The sequence below is a fragment of the Magnolia sinica genome, chromosome 3 (genome assembly GCF_029962835.1).
Source record: "Magnolia sinica isolate HGM2019 chromosome 3, MsV1, whole genome shotgun sequence".
Taxonomy (NCBI): Eukaryota; Viridiplantae; Streptophyta; class Magnoliopsida; order Magnoliales; family Magnoliaceae; genus Magnolia; species Magnolia sinica.
This window is the reverse complement of record NC_080575.1, coordinates 354,262-376,286: the sequence shown is the minus strand read 5'-3', so window position 1 is coordinate 376,286 and position 22,025 is coordinate 354,262. Positions and strand designations below refer to the sequence as shown.

Sequence of the window (22,025 nt, the reverse complement as noted above, 5' to 3'; positions counted from 1 at the left end):
TTGATGAGTCACTGTTTGCCTAGTTGGTTTAATTCCTTGTTGAATTGCACACTAAAACCAAGTTTTGAGAACCTTGCTTCTATCTGAGGGGAAACAGTATAAGAACCATAGACTTGGTCCGTTGGTCTTGATACATGTAAGAGTATTTTAGAAGTTTCAATGTTTTTTGTTGACTTCTGACTCACTTTATAGTTTGTACTACCAGATGTATTGTAGATTGTTTTTTTCTCTCCACTTACTCTTTGAATGCAGTGGTTATTAATCACTGGTTATTTTCCTAGGCCTATTCCAGATAGTAAATCACTGTCTTATGTCTAACTTTTCAATCATTTCCTATTGGTTCCAATGGCAGGAGAAAGCTTTTCTTATATTTTCTGAGTTGAGCATTTCTGCTAGCTAGGCTGATGCTAGGCCATTTTAATGGCTATGCGCTTGCAGGTAATTTCAGGGAATTACCAGGTTCTCTGACAGTCACTTTACTATATTTTTTCTGGGTGCAATCTATAGGCAGAAGCAATCAGTTAAACAAATGGGGGCCCTATTCTTACTAATAATTGCTGCCATACTTCTAAGCTTTGGAGAAGGTTCTGGCAGGGATTCTGGTGGCACTAACCTAGATCAAGTTCTCTTTCATGGAATCATTCCTGTTTTAGTTGCTTCTGTGCTCTCTGGTCTGGCTTCTTCTCTCTGTCAGTGGGCTTCTCATGTTAGACTCCTTCACATTCCTCCATTTTCTCCATTTTCTTCTATCCTTTCTATATTGTTTCGTTTTGGTGCAGGTAAAGAAACACAGCTCATGCTTAATGACTGTGGAAATGTCTATAGTTGGAAGCCTGTCAGTGGGCTTCTTCTCTCTGTCAGTGGGCTTCTCAAGTTAGACTCCTCTACATTCCTCCATTTTCTCCATTTTCTCCATTTTCTTCTATCCTTTCTATATTGTTTCCTTTTGGTGCAGGTGAAGAAACACAGCTCATGCTTCATAAATGTGGAAATGTCTATAGTTGGAAGCCTGTGCTTATTGGCAAGTATGTCTAAGTCTCCAGATGGAGAAGCCATCAGACAGCATGGGTTTTTTCATGGTTGGACCGCATTGACTGTGGTAATTATCTCCTCTATCTGATTTTCTCCTTGAATTTGATCCTTGCGCCAGGGATATTTACTGTATAAGCCTTGAATTTGTACAAGTGGGGCCTGTGGTTCAGTCTTTGAGACCATTGCTATGATGGGACGCACAGTGGATGGACCATGCCCCAAATATAGCAAGATTGGGAAGACCCACCAACCCAAATTTGGCATTTTCTGTTGAATTTAGATTGCCACTCTAGTTCTTTCTTAGCCATCTATCTGAGGACACTACATGCTTAGACCAATGATCATATGATTTCTCAATATTCCGATGCATTTAGGGGTCATTTGGATGCCTGGAAGTTTTATTAGTTGTCAAGGGTTTACAGGCAACCCCACTTAAAGGTGGTGTTTGGACAGAAAATTTCACCTGTAAGCGAGTTACAGGCTGTAACTCACACAACTTTTTTAGTGCATTTGAAATTCTGAGCAAAAGAAGTGATTTCACTTGTATGCAACTTACACCTGAAACTCACTCTCAAGCATAATGTCTTTCTGATCTGCGTTCTCTTCATTTTCAGCCGCATGATAGATTATGCTTGCCTCTCATAGGTTAATTTAAAATTTTAAAATCAATCTATCTGTCACTCCAATCACCCAGTTACTTTTAGCTGTACGTGGGCTATGTTTTCATCATGTGCTCTTACATTGTCTTGCTTGAACATGTGTCTCCGCTCCTCAAGCTTCATTCTGAATTCCTTCACATCACTAGAATTTGGCTGATTAAAAAAAGTCAGTCATTATAATGCACACAGCATTACAGCCAGATTTTCTGGATTTTACTGAATAATAATAAGATTCTTTGGAAGTTATTGAGAAGAGAGTCAAGAGCACAGAAAATAAAAATAAAAATAATCATATAATATATGAGAATCGTCCCACAATCATATCTTTCAGTAAAGGCAGTGAGAAAACTCATTAGAAATGGAAGCTAAGAGAATAAAACAAACAGAACAGAAGAGATGGAAAGATTTCCAATTCAGACAAATTTAAAGCACTTTCAAGAAGAAAATTAGCGGTTGCTTGAAAATAGACAAAGAGTGTGCACAATGCAACATGAGTACATGGCACATGATATGTACCATTAGATTATAATTCCAAGTTCCAACTAAAAATTATAAAAACATATGCTCATTGTGAAGATTTAGAGAAAGGTTCTGTTCTGTTATCATTTCTTACCCAAAAATTTTAGATTTCATAGTAATAGGTTGCATCTGTCCTGACCTGCTAGTTTGATTGAAATTCTGAATTTTCTGCTTCTTTGTATTTAATGATTCATTGTGAATTTTGTTTGAAATTTTATTTCCTTAGTCTACTATATGATTTTTCAATTTTTCTCACTACATCAGATCTTCACTTATACGAGAAGAAATCAATTTTCTTATACATGGATTTTAAAGGATTTTAGATGTGGAATGGTGCTGCAGCTGGATTTCTTTGCATTGCTCAAATGTTGTTAGCTTACCTTAGCTTTTTTTGAATACTAGCTCAAATGCTTTAATTTTCATGTTGCATACAGATTCAAGTGGAATGCTCAGATGCATGATTCGGCCGCTTAACCTGCTTTTTTCCCACACCCTCCGTGAAGGTAAACTCTGTTGCGGATGCTCTAGCAAAGTTAGGTAGTGATAAACAGGTTGACTACCTTTATCGCTCTAGAGCCGATCTCCCGAGACACATTAGAGGCTCCCTTGTGCTAGATTGCGCCGGTATGGGCTTTATCAGGAGCTCCAGCGCAAGGCAGGGAGTGGGTTGAGAGATTCGATCTCAGGGAGTGGGTTGGGAGCTTGGAGTGCTTCACAGCTAGGTTCAACCTCTCATCGTACATGATTCCCTGTCTCCCTCTTCTCATCCTCGAGAAGTGCCCATTTTGTCTATCCAATTTTCTCTTTTTTTCTTTTTTCTTTTTTTTCCTTTCTTCCTTTTCCTGCTGCCCATCTTGGCTATACGATAGATGAGGCCCGATGTAATTGTGGAACCCTCCTGAATGTCCAGTCTTTGTATATCTCTTTTTGCTAATTAACAAAGATACAGGGGAAAGCCCTTTTTTCCAAAAAAAAAAAAAAAGAAGAAGAAAGAAAGTGGAATGCTCAGATCTCGATACTTTGTCTGAGATAGATGGACCCCACATTCAATGCTTAAGAAAGGTATCGGTCTGTTCATTTCAAAACGTTTACATGAGATACAAAATACAGAAGTGATTTGTATATGTGGGTTCTAGTTGCATGCAGTGGGCAGTTGTATAAATACAGGTTGGTTATTCCTATTCGTCAGATTAATGGCCTTAAAACGGGCAGTTAAATAAAATGGCATTGGATCACATTCAGTGGGAAAATGTTAGGCAGCTAGGATTGTCCTATCAGTTTGATTTTTTTCAACCATCAGTTGCCATTTTGTCCCATGAGAGGGACAGTTTGCCCACTGTTGGAACCTTCCCAAGGTCTAACATGAAGTATATTTTGATCATATTATGCAGATAGTTGTATCTTTACGATTATGATGATGCAGTTCTTTCTGCTTTTGGGATGATTCTTTTCTCTCTCTTTTTTTTTCAGAAAAATCTTTTGCTTGAACTGAAAACAAGGTCTAAAAACGTGGGGTCATGAACAGATAAAGAAGCCCCTCGTTTTTTCTTTTTTCTTTTTTTCTTTTCTTTTTCTTTTAGCTTTGCTTTTTTCTAAAGATAAAGGTAGGAACCATTTTGAAAATGGGGGAAAAAATGAAGAGCCGGCACTTACAGAAAATGTCCTACAATAAAATCATCATGTGGCATTCCATGGTGAAGCAAGATAATAGATATGATGGACTATAACAGTATCTTGTGCACTCGACAATATAGCTATAACCGTTAAAATATTCAATTCTAGGCACATCTACTGATAGAATAGGATTTCACATACACATGGTTGGCTATTGTAGCACACACCAACATAGTTATTTGGTGGTGCTGGAAAAGCTTTGCGGAACACACTATACACTATTGTGTAAGAGTTTTATTCACTCTGTCCATCCATTTTTCTAGATCATTTTAGTGCATGATCCCAAAAATGAAGTAGATCCAACTCTCCGTTTGGATGTGGTATGACACTCCATGACCATTCATTTGTAGCAAAAGGGACGGTAGTGCAAAATGGTCTTATCGTCCATTTGAAAGGCTCTTAATCAGATGGCTGTGATTATCTACTCAGGTTAATTATGAGGTCATGTATGCAACATAGGTGTCTAACAGAAAGTTGAAACACATGCTGGTGGTCTAAGCCCTTTGTCACACTGGCCTCATGATGAATGCATCTTCACCTATGATTAGGACCATCCATTCACATGAGATGCAGACCGAGTAGATGTCACTCACAACATGATAGGCTGGTTTGTACCCATTGCACACGACAGGTGCTATAGATATGTAACGTCCAGAAAATCGGGGGTCGAGCAGAAGCCCAGCTCCCGAGTTCCAACGCATCACTTATGTAACATAGATAATGATGATTAAATGTTGTCTATATTAGCACATTAAACATGAATGAGATTATACTAAATCAGCATATCATACTCCAGAGACAATTAGATTACACAAGCGGAAGACTGTGATAGATATATAAAGCATAAAAGTGGTAAGTCCCCAGAGTATCAACATATTGCCTAGTTAAATAATTACATGAATAGTTCCAAAATATACAAAAATGATAAAGTGTAATGTCATCTAATCCATATCCCTGTAGCCCCGGTGATGCAACTCCAGATCTATATAGACCCGCCAGAGAGTTGCAGATAGGAGAACTCCTCTTCGTCGTCATAGAAGGCAGACTCCGTCTCGTAAGCCTTGCCGTCATCTGCAACTACAACAAAGTCTGGTTGGTGTTTTAAAACACCGTCCCAGAGTGGGAGTGAGTGATCAACTCAGTGGAGCTATAAGGCAAAGGTTAACATGTTATCAATTCAATCAAGCAGTAATGATAAAGCAGTACAACAATCATGTCCTAAATACTCTTGTTAATGCAGGAATGATATGCTGTAATGATGCATGCCCTCGCCTGCACTCCCTCTGCGACATCATCTCACGATCGCGGCATGCAACACTCTCGTTGTGCTCAACTCCAATGCCAAAGGCACATGCAATGCGGTGCATGTGCGTGATTAGCCAAGTTCTTGATTAGATTTATTCATACAGTAGGTTTGGGAAGCTAAGGTACCTCCCTTTATATCATTGACCCAAACAATGATCCATCTAGGGTCGTCAATCTTAATTAGTCACATACGATGGCAGTTCCAGGTCGCTACGGAGAGGCTCGTCACCTCAGCGCAGGCCTAATTTATACTCGAAGTCACTGCGGGAAGGCTCGTCACCTTAGCGTAGTCCTACTGTATACTCGAGATCACTACAAGAGGCTCGTCACCTGATCGTAGGCCAACAACTCGAATACAATGTCTCATACCACCGTATTCGGCTCACGAGTTTGGTTTGCTCACTGGACACTATGGGGAGGCTCGTCACCCCAACATAGGCCGACAGCTCAACCACGGTGTCCCATACCATCATGCCCGGCTCATGAGTTTTAGCAGATCGTGGTACCAAGGTTAAACGGGCTTTCCACTGGTAAGTTGGTACCTTAGATTCAAGCAGTAGCGACTATACATGGTGAACATACATTAGGCCAATCAGGTTACTTGACAAGTTCAACTAGTACGAGCTCACGTTGAATTAATTGATATGGAGTGTGTAAGCACTCCGCGTGGCCTAACCACTGTTGACAATCACCGTACGACTCGGATTCATCGAACGTGTCCGTGGTGGCTAAACTGATTCAGCCACTCGATCGAAAGTCGTTACCGATTGCCTGGACTACATCGTAGCCCTAATCACACTCCAAAAAAATTTCATTCACATGTGATAGTCAAAGACAGCATGTGACAACCAATCTAAATATAAATCTCATTTGAGCATTTCAACAAACACATAGTGCACATGTTATTATATATAGGCATCTCATCCATAAATCACGTAGTAGTAAGATAAGTTATATAAAGGAAATTGTAAGCATAGATGAGGGAATTGAGAATCCTATCTCAACACCCTAATTACATATATTTCAACAAGCATTTCCTCATTCAGGCATTTTATCAAACACTTAGGCTACACATATCACATACATGTAATAAATTAGTTAAAACATATATTATAGCAAATCCTTCCACAAGGGAGTTGCCACACATACAACAATCATATATTCTTAATCGATAATCATGACAAGCACAAATCCTAATTCCATATTCATTCAAACATTTTAACAAATACATGGAATGCATTAAAATCAACATAGTTTACATATACGTGTAATATACGGAAAATATCGTATCTAAGCACATGTGATAGTAATCAAGTCAGTCATAAATCATTAACTGACATTGAAAGCCTTGAAAACCATAACCTAAATGTTTATAGTCCGCACCTTCCATCGATAAACTTGTATCAAACTCAGTTCGAATACTACACCTTTGTCTACGGCACAACGACAACCTATAGCATGAAATAAGTTAGCTATTTCGTCGATTCTTCTACTTGGATACCTAAAACAGATTAAGGTTAGGGTTTCTTACCCAAAAATGGAATCGAAATCGCTGGTATAGCGATGCAGGCAGGATGATTTGGCACGTGGAGCGGCGGGAATGAATCCCAGCAACTGTCTCTCACTCTCTCTCTCTTCTCCTCACTCTTTCCTTCTCTTTTTCTCTCTTCTCTCTCTTAGGGTTTGTAAATTCGTATGGAATGAGAGAGGGGTGGGTTAAGGCCCTTATATAGGCCTAGAACTGATGTCAATGGCCCCAGGGCCATGGTATACTTAGGATATAGCCAAAAGGTGGCTGTTTTGGTCCAACAGAGCTCATCTGGAGGTCCATTTCCTGCATATGGTCCGGTGAAAGTTTCCTGATAATGGATTTACGTCAGGTTAAGTTTTCGGTCCGATCGGATTTATAAATCGACTGTGGAGGACCAGTTTCAGTTCAACGATCATCGCCATTCGATCAGGGCCACAAGTACACTAACCTGTGTTGGGAAATTTCCCTGATCCGAGGATGTAGTTGGGTCAAAATCTGACGGTCTGAAACCTTAAATTTGGCCTGCAAGTGAACGGCCCAATTCACTTAAGTTTGGGTTCATTTTCTAAAGATATTCGCGTTTCTCACACACTTTGCTCCGGGCTCAAGTTGTACGTTTCTGGATACTATTTGGACTCGATTCCCGCGATGGTTGTCAAGCCCAATAAGGCGGTCATAACTGTATAGCTTCGTGGTAATCGGACTTTCAACGGGCGGTCCAGGTCCGATACGGAGTTTCGAGATGCTCCCGAGAGCAACTGGGTTTTCAGATTGATCCTAGGTTTCTAGGTAATGTAGCGTTAGCGACTCTACTAGTTTTGGGTCTTGCAGTACGAATAGAAAGCAGTTCAAGCTAATATGCTTATCACTTCAGTTTAATACTTAATTAATTTTCGTCTAATTTCTAAAGGATTCGGTCCTTAGTGATTTCTGCCTGAGGTGGTACTCGGGTCATTGTACGGATTTTTCTGAGACGTTACAAGATAGCTATCTGGAAATAAAATCACTGAAGTTTCTTATACAAGCTCTTTTGCTTAATGGACCATGCATTCCCAAAAGTTACCGGAAAACAGAATCGATGTTCCCAACTCAGCTGAAATTTGTAAGTAAATGCAGTCTTTAATACCGATGATTTTCCAAGGTTTTTTTAAATTTTTTGTTATGGTGTGTTTCAGGGCTGTGCTTGCTAGGACATTGTATTATACTGGACGACTAGAACAAACTTCGTCGACATTTGTATATGTCATGTCCAACTTATTTCCATCAATGACCTTCTTGTTGGTTATCATTTTCAGGTATAACCCACTCATCTAAGCTGGCAAGTTGGGATTGTTTTCGATTGGGAGATCATGAATCGGATTCGTTTAGGAGCTGGTGGAACTGTTGTCTAGATGCCATGGGGTGGCATCTGGGTATTCATCGATTTCTTTTCTATTGATGTGGGAGGTTTTGTTGGGGTCCAATGAGGAAGAATGCATGTGAATTTTGATTAGGAAAACTCATGCACGAATGGGAATTTTGATTGAATTGATATGAAGTGAAGCTTGTTCAAATCAAGCTGTGCTCTTCAAACACTCAAGAAGCATTTGGTGGATCAGTTCACTGTCTTTACAGGAACTTTCCAGATTGGTTTCGAGGGGAATTGGGTGGAACTGTCTTTAGGTATCTCATTTTTTTCAATTGGTTGTCAGTTTGTTAGGATCTGCCAAGGAGGATTCTTGATGTGAACGTGGGTGATTTTTTGTATCGGCAATGTGGGTGTGTGGAGAATGTGATTGAATCAGTCGATGATTGGCGAATGAAGCGAAGCGTTGTTGAGATTGTGCTACGATCTTTTTGTGGGAAAAGGTTGCAGGTATTGAACTACTCTTGCCAGAAATTGAAATATGTCGACATAATTCAAGATTTCTCTTCTTTTCTTTTATTTCCTCATTCATAGTAGAGTATGATCATCGATGGATAACAGGATTTTGGATTTGGAGTAAGAAACATGGAATTGGTTGCAATATGTTATATTTTAAAATTCTATAACAATAAGAAAGAGCGGAAATTGACTCTATATCGATCCTTCTTCTATCAATATGGAGATGCAATCGGAATCATGTAATTGAAACAGGTTCGACAAGGGGATGCTAATTCCAGATGCCCCATCTTCAACCGACACAAATGCTTGTGTGCAGGATCCGGGATGTTGGTTGGTGCCTGTGGTGAATGTTCATTAGCCCAAAAGTCCAGTTGGTCCGTTTATCAGGTGGGACACATGTATCAAGAAATAGATTATTAGAAAAATGACATCAACAATCATGTTCAACATGCATGTGTGATGAAAGTCTCAGATGCCACAGGCATCTGCAATGATTGCACATCTGGCACAGGAGTTTGACACTTGACGATGGGCTTTCTTGAATCAGCATTCCTGTGTTCGATAATTCTGTAAACATGTTTCTATGGATCTTGGTTTCTTGAATTACGACATATCATTGGCATCTTCTAAGAGCCTGTTTGGTAGACACGTAAAAATGAGTTTTTCTCATTTTAGATAACTGTAATTATGTATTAAAGATCATGATTGTTGGTTGTCAAAAAAAATATGATTCCTAATGCATAATCACAGTTAACTAAAATGAGATGAACCAATCTTTAGGTGTCTGCCAAACAGGCCATAATTCCTTTTTAGGTCTTCAGTTGGTGATTCTGTTGACATCAAGTAATGTCCTTTATATTTCAGCTTCGATGTTTACGAATATATATTTCCAGGCTCCTGTTCTGCATCATTGAAGTGTGGCACGTACCAAATGACAACATCTCTTGCAGTGATACTTGGAGGCGCTGCAGGAGCTGTTGGATTGGTGGCACTACTTGTATTCCTATGGTTCTGCCTACTACATAAGAGGAGTGTTTCAAGAACTTCTGAGACAGGTTCTTCAGATCCATCTCTTCAAGGTACATAGCCTTACTTTTGGGATGTGTTTGGGTGCACTACTGAATTCGATTGGGATAGCAGTTCAATTAACTGGAAATGGCCAAATTGCATTTACCTTCCGTAGTATTCATTTTGCAGTTAAATCCCTTCCAATTCCAACTTGAAAGTAACTTCTGCAATTTGAATACTATTACTACAAAGGTACTTATAATTTGGTAATTTCTGCTAGATTGAACTAATTATTGCAATTCAATTATTTAATGTATCCAAATGCCAACTTAAGAGTATGTGAGAGTCATGTGGATTTCAGTCTGAAGAAAGTAATCACATGGTTTTCTTGATAATTTGCAGCAGGACAAGCCATTGAATTGTCTCTTCTGAGATGTGGCCCTCACCCATCCGACTCGTGAGAGGCAAGGCGTTTTATGTTGGACGAGTTAAACCTGGCTACAAAGAATTTCAGCGATATCAATCTGATCAGGCAAGGAAAATTTAGAGAAGTGTACAAGGGTTTGCTTAATGATGGGATGATTGTGGCCATCAAAAAGCGGCCTGGTGCACCTAATCAGGAACTTATCGAAGAGGTAATCGCATCTTTATCCACATGAGATTATGAAATAGAGCTCGTGTTACTTAGTTATGGATGCACTGAATTGAGTTGGTAGAGCCTGTGTTTTAACACCCAGATCAGACCAGTTTGGACTGGAACCAACCACCCAAATGGGCCAGGTCAGTCGAAACATAGCCTACTAGGTGCGTAACTGTTTTCTTAATATAAAAAACACCGATCAAGGGCTGAACTCATAACCTCCACCAAAAAAAAAAGCTTTCAATATGTATAACCAAGGAAATAAAACACAAGCAAATTTAAATGCTCAAAATAACAAAAAATAAAACAATTTTATATACTTCTAAAAGAGTTATTGTAAGAGGCCAAGTTCCCTATTTGTTTCGACCAGGGAAATTCCCTATTTGCAACAAGTTTGTACGTATGGAGCCCATGGTTGGTTTATCCAAGCCACTGACCTGATGGCCCATCATGGATAGACCATACCCGAAAAATCCCCTCAACTGGTCAACTCTAACCTTCCCACTGTTGGCATGCAAATATGTGGTTAAAAGGAATGCAGAAATAAGCCACATTCAGTGTAGGAAAGACCAAAGATTTGATGGCTAGGATCTTCCAATTTGGGATATTAGGGGAAATGGTCCATCCATATGGGGCCATCAGATCAATTGCTTGGATCGACCAACATGGACCCCACATCTACAAACTAGATGCACAACAGAGAAGTTTTGAACAGGGAGCTCAGGCTCTTATTGTAGATCTAGTTCTGTAATTTCAAAGTAAAACATATAATATAGACCGTGTTATAGCATATGAGTCTATGCATAACATATTTTGGACTGATTACGCAGTCTGTTTTATAGAAATCTCTGTTTTGCAAGATAGCATACAACCATTTGCACGTGTAATGATATGCATCAATATCTGCATTTTCTGGTTTTTCTTATCGTTTAAATGTTATATAATGAAGTTTTAATTTTCTATTAGGTACACTACTTGTCATCCATCAGGCATCGAAATATTGTGATTCTTGTGGGATATTGCCAGGAAAACAACCAGCAAATGCTTGTTTATGAGTACATAGCTAATGGCAGTGTTTCCAGTCACTTATATGGTAATTGTGTTGTTACTTCCAATATGAACTTACAGGCAAGTTGGTCACATGATCTATGGGTTTTTTTATTCTCTAGGTGCAGCTCAGATCTCCAATGAACTGCTAGAATTCAAGAATAGGCTTTCAGTAGCTCTGGGAGCAGCTAAAGGTGATCATTTGCAAAATCAGGGAGCATTGGTGGCTTTCCTGGTATTGGATTTCTCTTGGTAAAATAAAATACATGATGGTCTAGAGCTCTCCTAAGCCCATATATACCTCTCCACATGCACTTCTAAATGTGGATATCCAATGCATGCATTAGGTGGTGTACAGTGTATAGGACCTAGCCCAAATATCAGACAATCAACTCATCAGGTGGGCCACACATGTATGAAACAATGGAAGGTTGTAAATAGAACTGCCAACTGCCCTCATTCAGCATACATGTTGTGGCGCACTCGATGCATAATTCAGATGTCCACCAAATTTTGGCACATGTGGCCACACATAGGTCACGATTCTAAAGCTCAGTGATTTGCTTCAGAACCAGGCTGAGTCAACTCAACTCGACGAGCTTTCAAGTCAATTCACTAAGAACTAGCTGGTGAATGTGGCTTGGTCCTGAATCAACCCATTGGGTCTGATTGTGGACTCAGTCGACTCGACATGACTCATGGTGACTTAAGCTGAGTCACAAGCTTCGTCAACTGTCATTTTTTTCTTGTCTGGTTGGAAATTTCTCCATATAGACAATTTCCAACTGTACGACCCATTTTTGGCCCATTTAGCTTTTTAAGCCCATATCTTTTTACCTCCCCAGAATACTCCCCAGCCGTACAGACGTCTTGCCAAAGGTAAAAAATGCTCCTACATTTTTTGCAAGTACGGTCGAAGCAGTTGAGGACGATAATACCCTTGTTCTTTAAAGTAGACCCATCGCTACGAATAATAACCGTAGCCATAGTTAACATAATCAGTAGATATAACCAAAAACAAACCCATATCAGGGCGGGCTCACCAAACTGGCGATCTCCTGCCAGTTGCTAGCCTATCCAGCAGGAACATGCCGATTCGGCTGCCCTCTTTAGCTACGGATTATAACCGTAGCCATAGGCGCCATAGGCCAGTGTGGTAGTCTCTCCCCCCCCCCCTCCTTTTTATAATTTTTTTGTTTTTTTTTTTCACACACACTCGTCCATTTATTTTGATGGCTCATTTTAAGGCATGCTTATAAAAATGAAGTAAATCCAAACCTTAGGTGGACCACGCCACAGGAAACGGCTGTGATTGAAAACCCACAATTAAAAACATCTTATGGATCACTGGAATTTTTATTTGCAATTCATCCTGTCGATAAAGTTAGAAAGAAATTGAGCGGGGCAAACATGAAATTGAGCGGGGCAAACCTGAAATACCCCTGCTCTTCAAAACACACGCCTTTCTCACCCCATTTCAAAGAAAAACACTCGTAAGGACGTTTTTCTTCCTATTTTCCTAACTAAAATCTTCGTTTATCATCTATATATTATCATTCTACATTTGCCATTTTCCATCTTGGCTAGGGTTACATGAAATCCTCCAAACTGGTTGCAGCTGCAATCTTTGATGCTAGGATCCCTCTATTTAATGTTTGCCCAGCTTAATTTCATGCTAGGCTCACTCTATTTAATGTTTGCCCAGCTCAATTTCATGCTAGGCTTGCTATATTTTCAGTTTGCCCCGCTAAATTTCATGTTTGCCCCGCTCAATTTTCAGTTTGTCCCGCTCAATTTCATGTTTGCCCCGCTCAATTTCATGTTTGCCCCGCTCAATTTCATGTTTGACCTGCTTAATTTCTAGTTTACCCCGCTCAATTTCTAGTTTTCTAGTTTGCCCCGCTGAATTTCATGTTTGCCACGCTCAATTTTCAGTTTGCCCCGCTCAATTTCATGTTTGCACCGCTCAATTTCTAGTTTGCCCCGTTCAATTTCATGCTCGAAATAATGAAGTGTTTGGTGAAAACATTAAATGCAGCATACAAAGGGTTTTTATAATATCGAGAGATCGTTCGATATCATCGAGCATTGCTCGATATATCGAGATTTGAATGTCGATATTAACGGGACATGCTCGATATATCGAGAAATTATTGAAATTTCAATGTTGGCTACTGGACATTTCAAAGGTAAAGTCGATATTATCGAGCAACGCTCGATATATCGAAGATTGAATCTCGATATCATCGAGACACTCTCCATTTATGTCGAGACGAGTTTTTCCATCTACATCAATGGACATAAATCATTAGTTATCGATACTATCAATTTAGTCTCGATATTATCGATGACTTACCATTGAATATGTGGAGAACTTGGCATGATTGTGAGATATCTAGGCCATTAAATATGTGGGCCCTTCCTTTATAAAATCCATATGCAAAGGTTAAAGGATCATCTAACAATCTACCTCATAATCTTATGCTAAATCTACGTGTTGAGTGCATCATTTTACTCGCAAGAAGGAATTAAATTATTTATGATCCGATGAATGGACCGGATAGCTAAAAACTATCATATTTGTCCGATGCATGGCAAGGCCTTTCCACAATCTCACTCGCGCAAGTTTCATTAAGATTTCTGGTCTTCTCTACTCCCGTGGGCCATAAATGGGTCGTGCAGTAGGAAATCTCTCATGGAGATTCTCTACGGGAGTAGAGAAGACCAGAAATCAGCGGGGCAAATAGAAAATTCAGCGGGGCAAACATGAAATTGAGCGGGGGAAACTAGAAATTGAGTGGGGCAATGAAATTCAGCGGAGGAAACTGGAAATTGAGCGGGGCAAACAGGAAATTGAGCGGGGCAAACATGAAATTCAACGGGGCAAATTGAAAATTGAGTGAGGCAAACATGAAATTGAGCGGGGCAAACTTGAAATTGAGCGTGGCAAATATGAAATTGAATGGGGCAAACATGAAATTCAACGAAGTAAACATGAAATTCAGCAGGGCAAACTAAAAATTAAGCAGGGCAAACATGAAATTGAGCAGGGCAAACATGAAATTCAGTGGGGGAAACAGGAAATTGAGCAGGACAAACATGAAATTCAACGGGGGAAGCTGGAACTTGAGCGAGGTAAACACGAAATTCAGCGGGGCAAACTAGAAATTGAGCAGGGTAAACATGAAATTCAGCGGGGCAAACATGAAATTAAGCAGGGCAAACTGGAAATTGAGCGGGGCAAACATGAAATTCAACGGGGTAAACATAAAATTCAACGAGGCAAACATGAAATTGAGTGTGGCAAACTGAAAATTGAGCGGGACAAACATGAAATTGAGCGGGGCAAACTCGAAATTGATCGTCACAAACTGGAAATTGAGCAGGGCAAACACAAAATGCAAACACAAAATATCAACGGGGCAAACTGAAAATTGAGCGGGGCAAACTCGAAATCTTCCACATACCTTTCTCTTCATCTTCCAAGCACCCCACTCTTCATCTTCTAAATATCTTTCTCTTCATCTTTACACCACCATCTTTTCATCTTTCAAACATGTCTCCCTTATATCACCAATGTATTAATATCGCTAATGTAATCACCAATATCTTCAACTATGTAAATTCTAGGTGTTGCTTGTATTGCCCGCATTTCCAGTTATTAACGATATTATCAACAATATCGATATTGTTTTCGTATGCCTGGCCAGCGAACCTTGTAGCAATACCAATACTTTGAACACTGGTCCCAGGATTTTCTCCAACTGGAAAGAATTACCCAAATACTTGATGGGTTTTTATAGTTGAATGTGGATTATATGCAACTCCAGCGAATTTCAAGATCATTCCCTTCATTCCCACGAGTGTGTGTGAAAAAAAATATACATATATAAAAAGGAGTGGGGGGAGGCTGACACACCGGCCTACGAAACCTATGGCTACGGATTATGTTATCTATGGCTACGGTTATAATCCGTAGCCATAGTTTTACTTCAAAGGACAGAGGTACTTTCGTCCTCATCTGCTCCGACTGTACTTGCAAAAAATGCAGGGGCATTTTCGACCTTTGGCAAGACGTCCATATGGCTGGGGAGTATTCTGGGGAGGTAAAAAGAAGTGGGCTTAAAAAGGTAAATGGGTCATATAGTTGGAAATTTCTAAGCGAAGAGGATACATGTGAAGGGACAGTAAATATATGATTGGCTACACACCTATTATAGATTTGGACCATCCAACTCAAAACCAGATCCGTGCATTGGATAATTACATGTAAACATTACAAGGACAAATTTTATTTTATTTTTATGATCTTATGATAGGTCATGTCAAATACTTATGGAAAGTGTTAGTTGTTAATAAAACTGTCCAACGATCCAGATTTAACATGCATACGTACTTTGCTTACAAGTGCTGTTTCTTAGTTTTTGTTACATAACTTTTCTTAGTGGGTCTTAATTGATGAATGGCTTAGATCATTGACACACATGTTACTTTACATAACTATGACATGCATTCTAAAACCTCTCAATGTAAGCGTATGTATTATATAAAAGAGTGAATTTTCTTATTAAATGCACAGCTAGTTTGGACGAAAATGCAATGTCCAACTAGGTGTGTGTGAGCATTCATATATATATATATATATATATATATAAAAGGTCGAGCTGTGTGGGCCACCATGATCATCTACCCCATCAGTCAGATGCACCATTCCATGGTGGGCCCATGACTTGTGTGAGCCACACCACATACAAAAGTTAATATGGGTTACCCTCCCATTAAAACATTCATAATCATTTTTTCGGCCCACCGAGATGTGGTTCACAAATCCAGCCCATCCATTACGTGTCTCCCACTTGGATGAGGGGTCAGACCTAGTTTTAGACGCATCCAAATTTCAGGTGGGCCCCACCAAGTGCTTTTATAAGTTTATGGGATGTCTTCACATGATTTTAGATGGTATGGCCCACTTGAGTTCTGTATATGATTGATTTTTAGGATATCCCATAATTTAAAGGGGACCCATCAAATGCATGGTGTTGATGTTCAACACGCATTATGGAGGGGCCCACACAGCTCGACCTCATGGGAAGTTCCCATGAGCTCGATGGCATAAAACATTTTCCCGATATGGAACAAAATTTCACATTCACTGTGTGTATAGTAGCCTACCGGTCACCTTAGGGCCCCCTCACATGTGCGCCCACCCACATGTGACCATAGTGACGGGGCGTCACAGGCTTCAAATAGAGTTATTGGCATTGATAAACACAAAAATAGGAAGAGAAGCAGGTTGTGGTTATCTCAGACTGAATACCTTGAGAATGTATTGATGAAATATGTAATGGACAAGGCAAAGCTGGTCAACGTTCCCCACGCAGCTCCTTTTAAGCTATATTTTGAACAGTGTCATAAAACATATGAAGAAAAGCGAGATATGTCTAGTGTGCCTTATTCAAACACAGTTGTCAGCTTGATGTATGTCATGATCTGTAATAAACCAGATATTTCACATGCAATGAGTATTGTTAGCAAATACATGTCTAACCCTGGCAAGCAACACTGAGAGGCAGTGAAATTACTACTTTAATATATTCGAGGTACGCATGACTACGTATTATCATTTGAGAAATCAAGGGCCAAGTTAGTAGACTATGTAGATAATTGATTACGCGGGGCAGTATGGATAATAGAAAGTGAACTTTTTGTTACTCGTTTGTGTTAGCGGGTGAAGCGATCAGTTGGATGTTAAAGCTTTAATTTATGGTGGCTCTTTCCACAACCAAAGCTGAGTATAAGACGGTAACAAAAGCATTTAAGGAAGGTGTTTGATTAAGAGGGATGATAAATCAATTGGAGATTTAGCAGTAGGTCGTGCTAGTCAATTCTGACAACGAAAGCGAGATAAATTTGGCTAAAAAATCTGTTTATCACTCACATATTAAACATATTGATGCATGTTATCATTTTATCCAACATGTGCTTAAAGAAGGAGGCGTGACTCTAAAGAAGATTCACACGAGTGTGAATCCTGCTGACATGCTTATGAAAGTGGTTCCCATAGAGAATTTTAAGTTTTGTGTAACTTCTCTAGGCTTGGAGTAAATGGAAGACGAAGTGTGCATGAGAAAAAATGGTGAGATGTGATGTAAGGTGGAATTATAGATGAGAATAATAAGCTATGAAGAATGAAGATTGAAGGCGTGATGAAGATTGTTAATGATGTCTTAAATTTGTAAACAACAGGGTCTGTCGATGCCATCAGAAAAAATCTTAAAATCCATGTTTTATTGTTAGAATAATTTGATGTTTTACTTGATGTCATCGAAGGTGTTTGATGCCATTAACAGATCATCAATGCCATCAAAGTCCCATCAAAGGTGTCATCAAGTGCGCGTGCATAATTGCTTAAGTCCGGGATTTGTTTCCTATTCCAATTGTGATACTGTATGGTGCTATATATATATATATATATATATATATATATATATATATATCAGGTGTAATCGGGATTTGGGAGAAGATAGAGGAGTTCTATGCTTTCTAATTCATTCGTAAGGGTTAAAAGGGCATAGCTTGGGCTTTGTGAAGTGGATTCGAGGCTTGTTCGAGTTGGTAACACTCTATGCATTGTAATTTATGCTTTCATAGTCCATGCTTGTTGCTTCGTGCTGTGGTTTTTTTCCGCAATGGTTTTTCCATGTAAAATTTGGATTGTTTACATTTGGACTTGGTTGTGTGATTGGTAGTACTCTGCTTGATTCATCTCCGCGTGTTTCCGCGGTTTCCCAACAATACCTCCTCCTGTACTAAATTCTCATTTGTTACCTGACAGTCCAAGCTATGAATAAGTCGAGTATTTCCAGTTATTGATCTAAACCATCCATCATGACGGGGAACACCTTAAATCACTCAAACTCTCTCAAAAGATCTTCACTACTCATAGGGTGGACCCCACCGTGAACATGCCTGGTACAAGACCAGGTCAACCCATTCATCCACCTGGCAGCATGTATATAAAAGACCATGACACTTGTAAGCAAAATACAACAAGTCAGCATGAGCAGGCCATCTAAAGTTCTGGGTCATGGCATCTTTGGTGTGCATCTACTTTGACCAAGTGCTCAATTCCCACGTCTTACACACATCCATCAATCATTTTACGGGATCCAGTCTAAAATGTACTTGTCCTTAAAATCAATTCTGACAGTCATCGAATTAGCCAGCATGTACATCAAACGAGGTCCCACAAGCCTTTCCTGTCAATTATCTTATCTCTCATGCATGTGTAGCCCCTGGTAAGTGAACCATCCTGATTTTTTCAAGGGTCGTTCACATAGTTCCACTTGACGAGAGGTTGAGTATTCCATATGTGTATTGTTTGTCTGCTAAATGAGTCCAGGCATGAATAGCTTATTGTGTTTGAAACCTAGGCATGCCATTAGGTGGGGAACATCATCATCATCTTACTTAAACTAACTAGAGTTAGATTTCCATCGTTTCACTCCATCGACATCAAGGTGAGGAAGATAACTAACATAATCTGCGAGGACTGCTCATGTAAGAGGAGAGGTAGAAAGAAAATCATCAATAGTTTATGCTTCGCTTGGATGCCTTCAAAAATTTTAAACTGTAATCCGATTACAGGTAATTAATTTGTGGGTGTAAAGTGTCTACATCCTCATACTCCAACACTGAGGCTCTATGGCTGTATAAACCTAGTTCTTAAGGCCCCGGCTATCTCAATTCTCCATTCTGATACCACCTCTGTAATGTCCAGGAACTTGTACCCGAGTATAATTACCCAAGTCCTGAGTTCATGAGCATTAACTAAAATGTTGGCTGCACATGGGGCATAAACTATCACGTGATCACATGGTTTGATTAACCTTCGGCTTGAAATTCAAAATCAGAGTAGCACACAATAGCATAGCGTTAAACAAAAGGCGGGTATAAACATAACCAGACCCAAAAGTACAAGTCATCATCCAACCAGTGTCAAAAGTCAAATTTTATAACCAAGGCATACAACACAATGTCCGAAAATGCAGAAAGTATAGAGCAACAATAAGAAAAGGAGGAGAGCTCCACGACCATCGACTCAACCCCACACTTTTCTCCCGCGCTCTCCAAGCATTGTGCCCGTCTCCTAAGCAACCTATACATGTCAAATAGAAGGTGTCAGAGACCTACATAGTGAATAAGTACTCTCAAGATTATGCCCACAACATGATAACTAAGCACACAATTATGAGATGTAAACATGTCAACCCAACAAATATTTACAGAAATTAAATTATAGTTGAACAAACAAGCATAAACATGGAACTCTAAAATTGGGGATGAGCGTCTGTTTGGCATGTGAGTAGCCCCTCATGGCTAATTAGTCAATAAAAACACGAGAAAGCATGCCCGCACTACTAGTCACCCAGTAAAATCCTCAATAGAAAAAGAACACTCATAGTGCACCAGTCGGATGGTAAAATGCATAAAAAGTACAACACGTCTAGTTAAGCACTCGAAGTAACCATCATGCCTCGGATGCGTATCTCCAAACAGACTTAGTTCACTTGCAACAACATTTCACAACAATTCGACCTATTTAACTATACAAGTTCTAGAGACACGATCTTCGGCATGCGACACTTATATTAAACTAACTAGTTCGTAAAGTACATCGATGGTACACTCATTTTGTGAAGCACTTGGTAAAATCTTCATGCTCTGAAAGGTGTTTCCACAATTGAAGGAGATCTAGTCTAGCAGAAAATTAATTCGTACTAATCCTAGTTAGAGATGTGTGTCCACTGGCATGCAACACCCATAGTAAGCTAACTAGAAGGTAAAGTGCGTCGATGGTACACCCATACTGTTATGTGCTCGGTAAAATCTTCGTGCCTCTGGGATACGTCTTTCCAACCAATGTTAATCTTATTATCAATTGACAAACTGAATCATGCGAGTCTATCCACAATCGCCCATAATCCTTGTAGATATCTCCAGCGATAGCACCTACAATGATCTAGTACACAACTGTCCCCTAGATCAATGGCCTTCCCCAATCATATTGTAGGGCACCTGTCCCTTGTGATACAAGTGTCCTTGTTTGAAAGACCAATCATGAATACTCAACATCCAACAAGGGCTTTCCTTTGGAAAACAGAGAAGAACCCGATTAAGAAATGAAACTTGTACAAAGGTTTGTCTTTCTCACATAGGATTTGTCAACATTGAATGTGGGGCTTACATGATGGACGGTCCACATCAAAGGTGGGCCCCACATGATGGATGGCCCCATATTAATATGGGCTCACATAATGAATGATCCACATCAAAGGTTAGCCCATAATGATAAATAGTCCTCATCCAAAGCAGGCCAGTATGATGGATGACCCATTTCAAAGGCGGGGCTTACACAATGGATGATCTCCATCTCCATCAAAGGTGGGCTCCACATGATGGGCAATGGACATTGGAGCTAGGCCCCTCATGATGGATGACCCATATTGAGATGGTCCTACACGATGTATTGTCCACATTAAAGGTTACCCCTGATGATGAATGACACGCATCCAAGGTGAGCCTCTCATGATGGGCAACCCACATTGAAGGTGGGGCCCACATGATGGATAGTCCACATCAAAGATGGGCTCCACATCACGGGCAATTAATAATGGCGGCCCCATGTGATGGATGATCCACATCAAGAGGCCCCACATGATGGATGGTCCACATCAAATGTCCTCCTTAATAATGAGTGGCCCATATCCAAGATAGGTCCCGCATGATGGGCGACCCACATCAAAGATGGCCCCACATGATGGATAATCCACGCCAAAGGTGAGCTATACATGATGAGCAGTGGTTATCGAAGGTGGCCCCACATGATGGATAAAATACATACATTGAGATGGACGTGGATTAGCTACTCACAGGTTTAGTAGCAAGACTTAGGGGTACACACGGGTCAGTTTGGTTCGATTCTGAGGTGAAACCAAAACCGAACTGTTCCTAATAGTTCTAGGATATTCGGAATCGGAACCGAACTGTTAGCACCCTAGAACCGAACTGGAACCGGACCGTTAAAACCAGTTCAGTTCCGAATCGGTTCCATAGTTCTGGGCTTTTTATAATCCAGTTCAATTGCATGTTTTATTTTATAATCTAGCCTATGTCCATTCATGTTGTGATCCATTTGATGAATGGTTTAGATATTGTATAAGGTGTGCAAAAATACCTTTATGGAAACAATCAAATAGTGCATTGTAAACTATAAATCATGAATCAAATATGGAAACAATCAAAGGGTTCCTGGTTCGGTTCCAAGTTCAGTTCTAGGTTCGGTTCCACAGTTCAGTTCCGTGGTTCGAATCCACGGTTCAGCTCTATGGATCGGTTCACGATTTGGTTCGATTCTATATACCCCCAAATAGAACTAAACCGATGTAATCGGTTATTTGATTTTTGAAATCTAAAATCGGAACTAGAACTGGTGCACTCTAAAATTGGACCAAACCGGACCGTTTGGTCGATTCTGGTCCGATTCGACGGTTCTACTTTTTCAATGTGCACCCCCAACGAGATTCCTTATTGAAGTGATGTGACCAAGTTCCGTCGCCCCACCATGGTGTATGTTTTATATCTACACTGTTCATCCATTTGGAGAGATCATATTAGAGCATGCTCCAAAGAATGAGTCAGATCCAAAGCTTGAGTGGACCCCACCACAGAAAACAGTGGGGAGAG

The 22,025-nt window shown here is 39.9% G+C and overlaps 1 protein-coding gene and 1 pseudogene across 3 annotated transcripts; both read left to right on the top strand.

Moving 5' to 3' along the window:
• Nucleotides 1-98: 98 nt before the first annotated feature.
• Nucleotides 99-2,706, top strand: LOC131241377 (UDP-N-acetylglucosamine transporter ROCK1-like). 3 transcript variants are annotated; one of them, XR_009169000.1, is made up of 3 exons: nt 99-873; nt 956-1,099; nt 2,645-2,706. XR_009169000.1 is itself a non-coding variant. In XM_058240194.1 (3 exons), exons 1-3 carry the CDS (start codon nt 530-532, stop codon nt 957-959), a joined length of 240 nt encoding a protein of 79 aa, XP_058096177.1. In that variant the 5' UTR covers nt 99-529; the 3' UTR covers nt 960-1,401. The 3 variants fall into 3 exon arrangements, 2 of the variants coding, with proteins under 2 accessions (XP_058096177.1, XP_058096176.1); XM_058240194.1 differs by lacking the exon at nt 2,645-2,706 and having other exon boundaries at nt 99-671; nt 780-873; nt 956-1,401; XM_058240193.1 differs by lacking the exon at nt 2,645-2,706 and having other exon boundaries at nt 956-1,401.
• Nucleotides 2,707-7,870: 5,164 nt separating this feature from the next.
• Nucleotides 7,871-11,561, top strand: LOC131239177 (receptor-like protein kinase THESEUS 1; annotated as a pseudogene).
• Nucleotides 11,562-22,025: the final 10,464 nt, after the last annotated feature.

Coding starts and splice junctions, on each gene's coding strand:
- LOC131241377 (XM_058240193.1), top strand. CDS start 530: ATGGGGGCCCTATTCTTACTAATAATTGCTGCCATACTTCTAAGCTTT.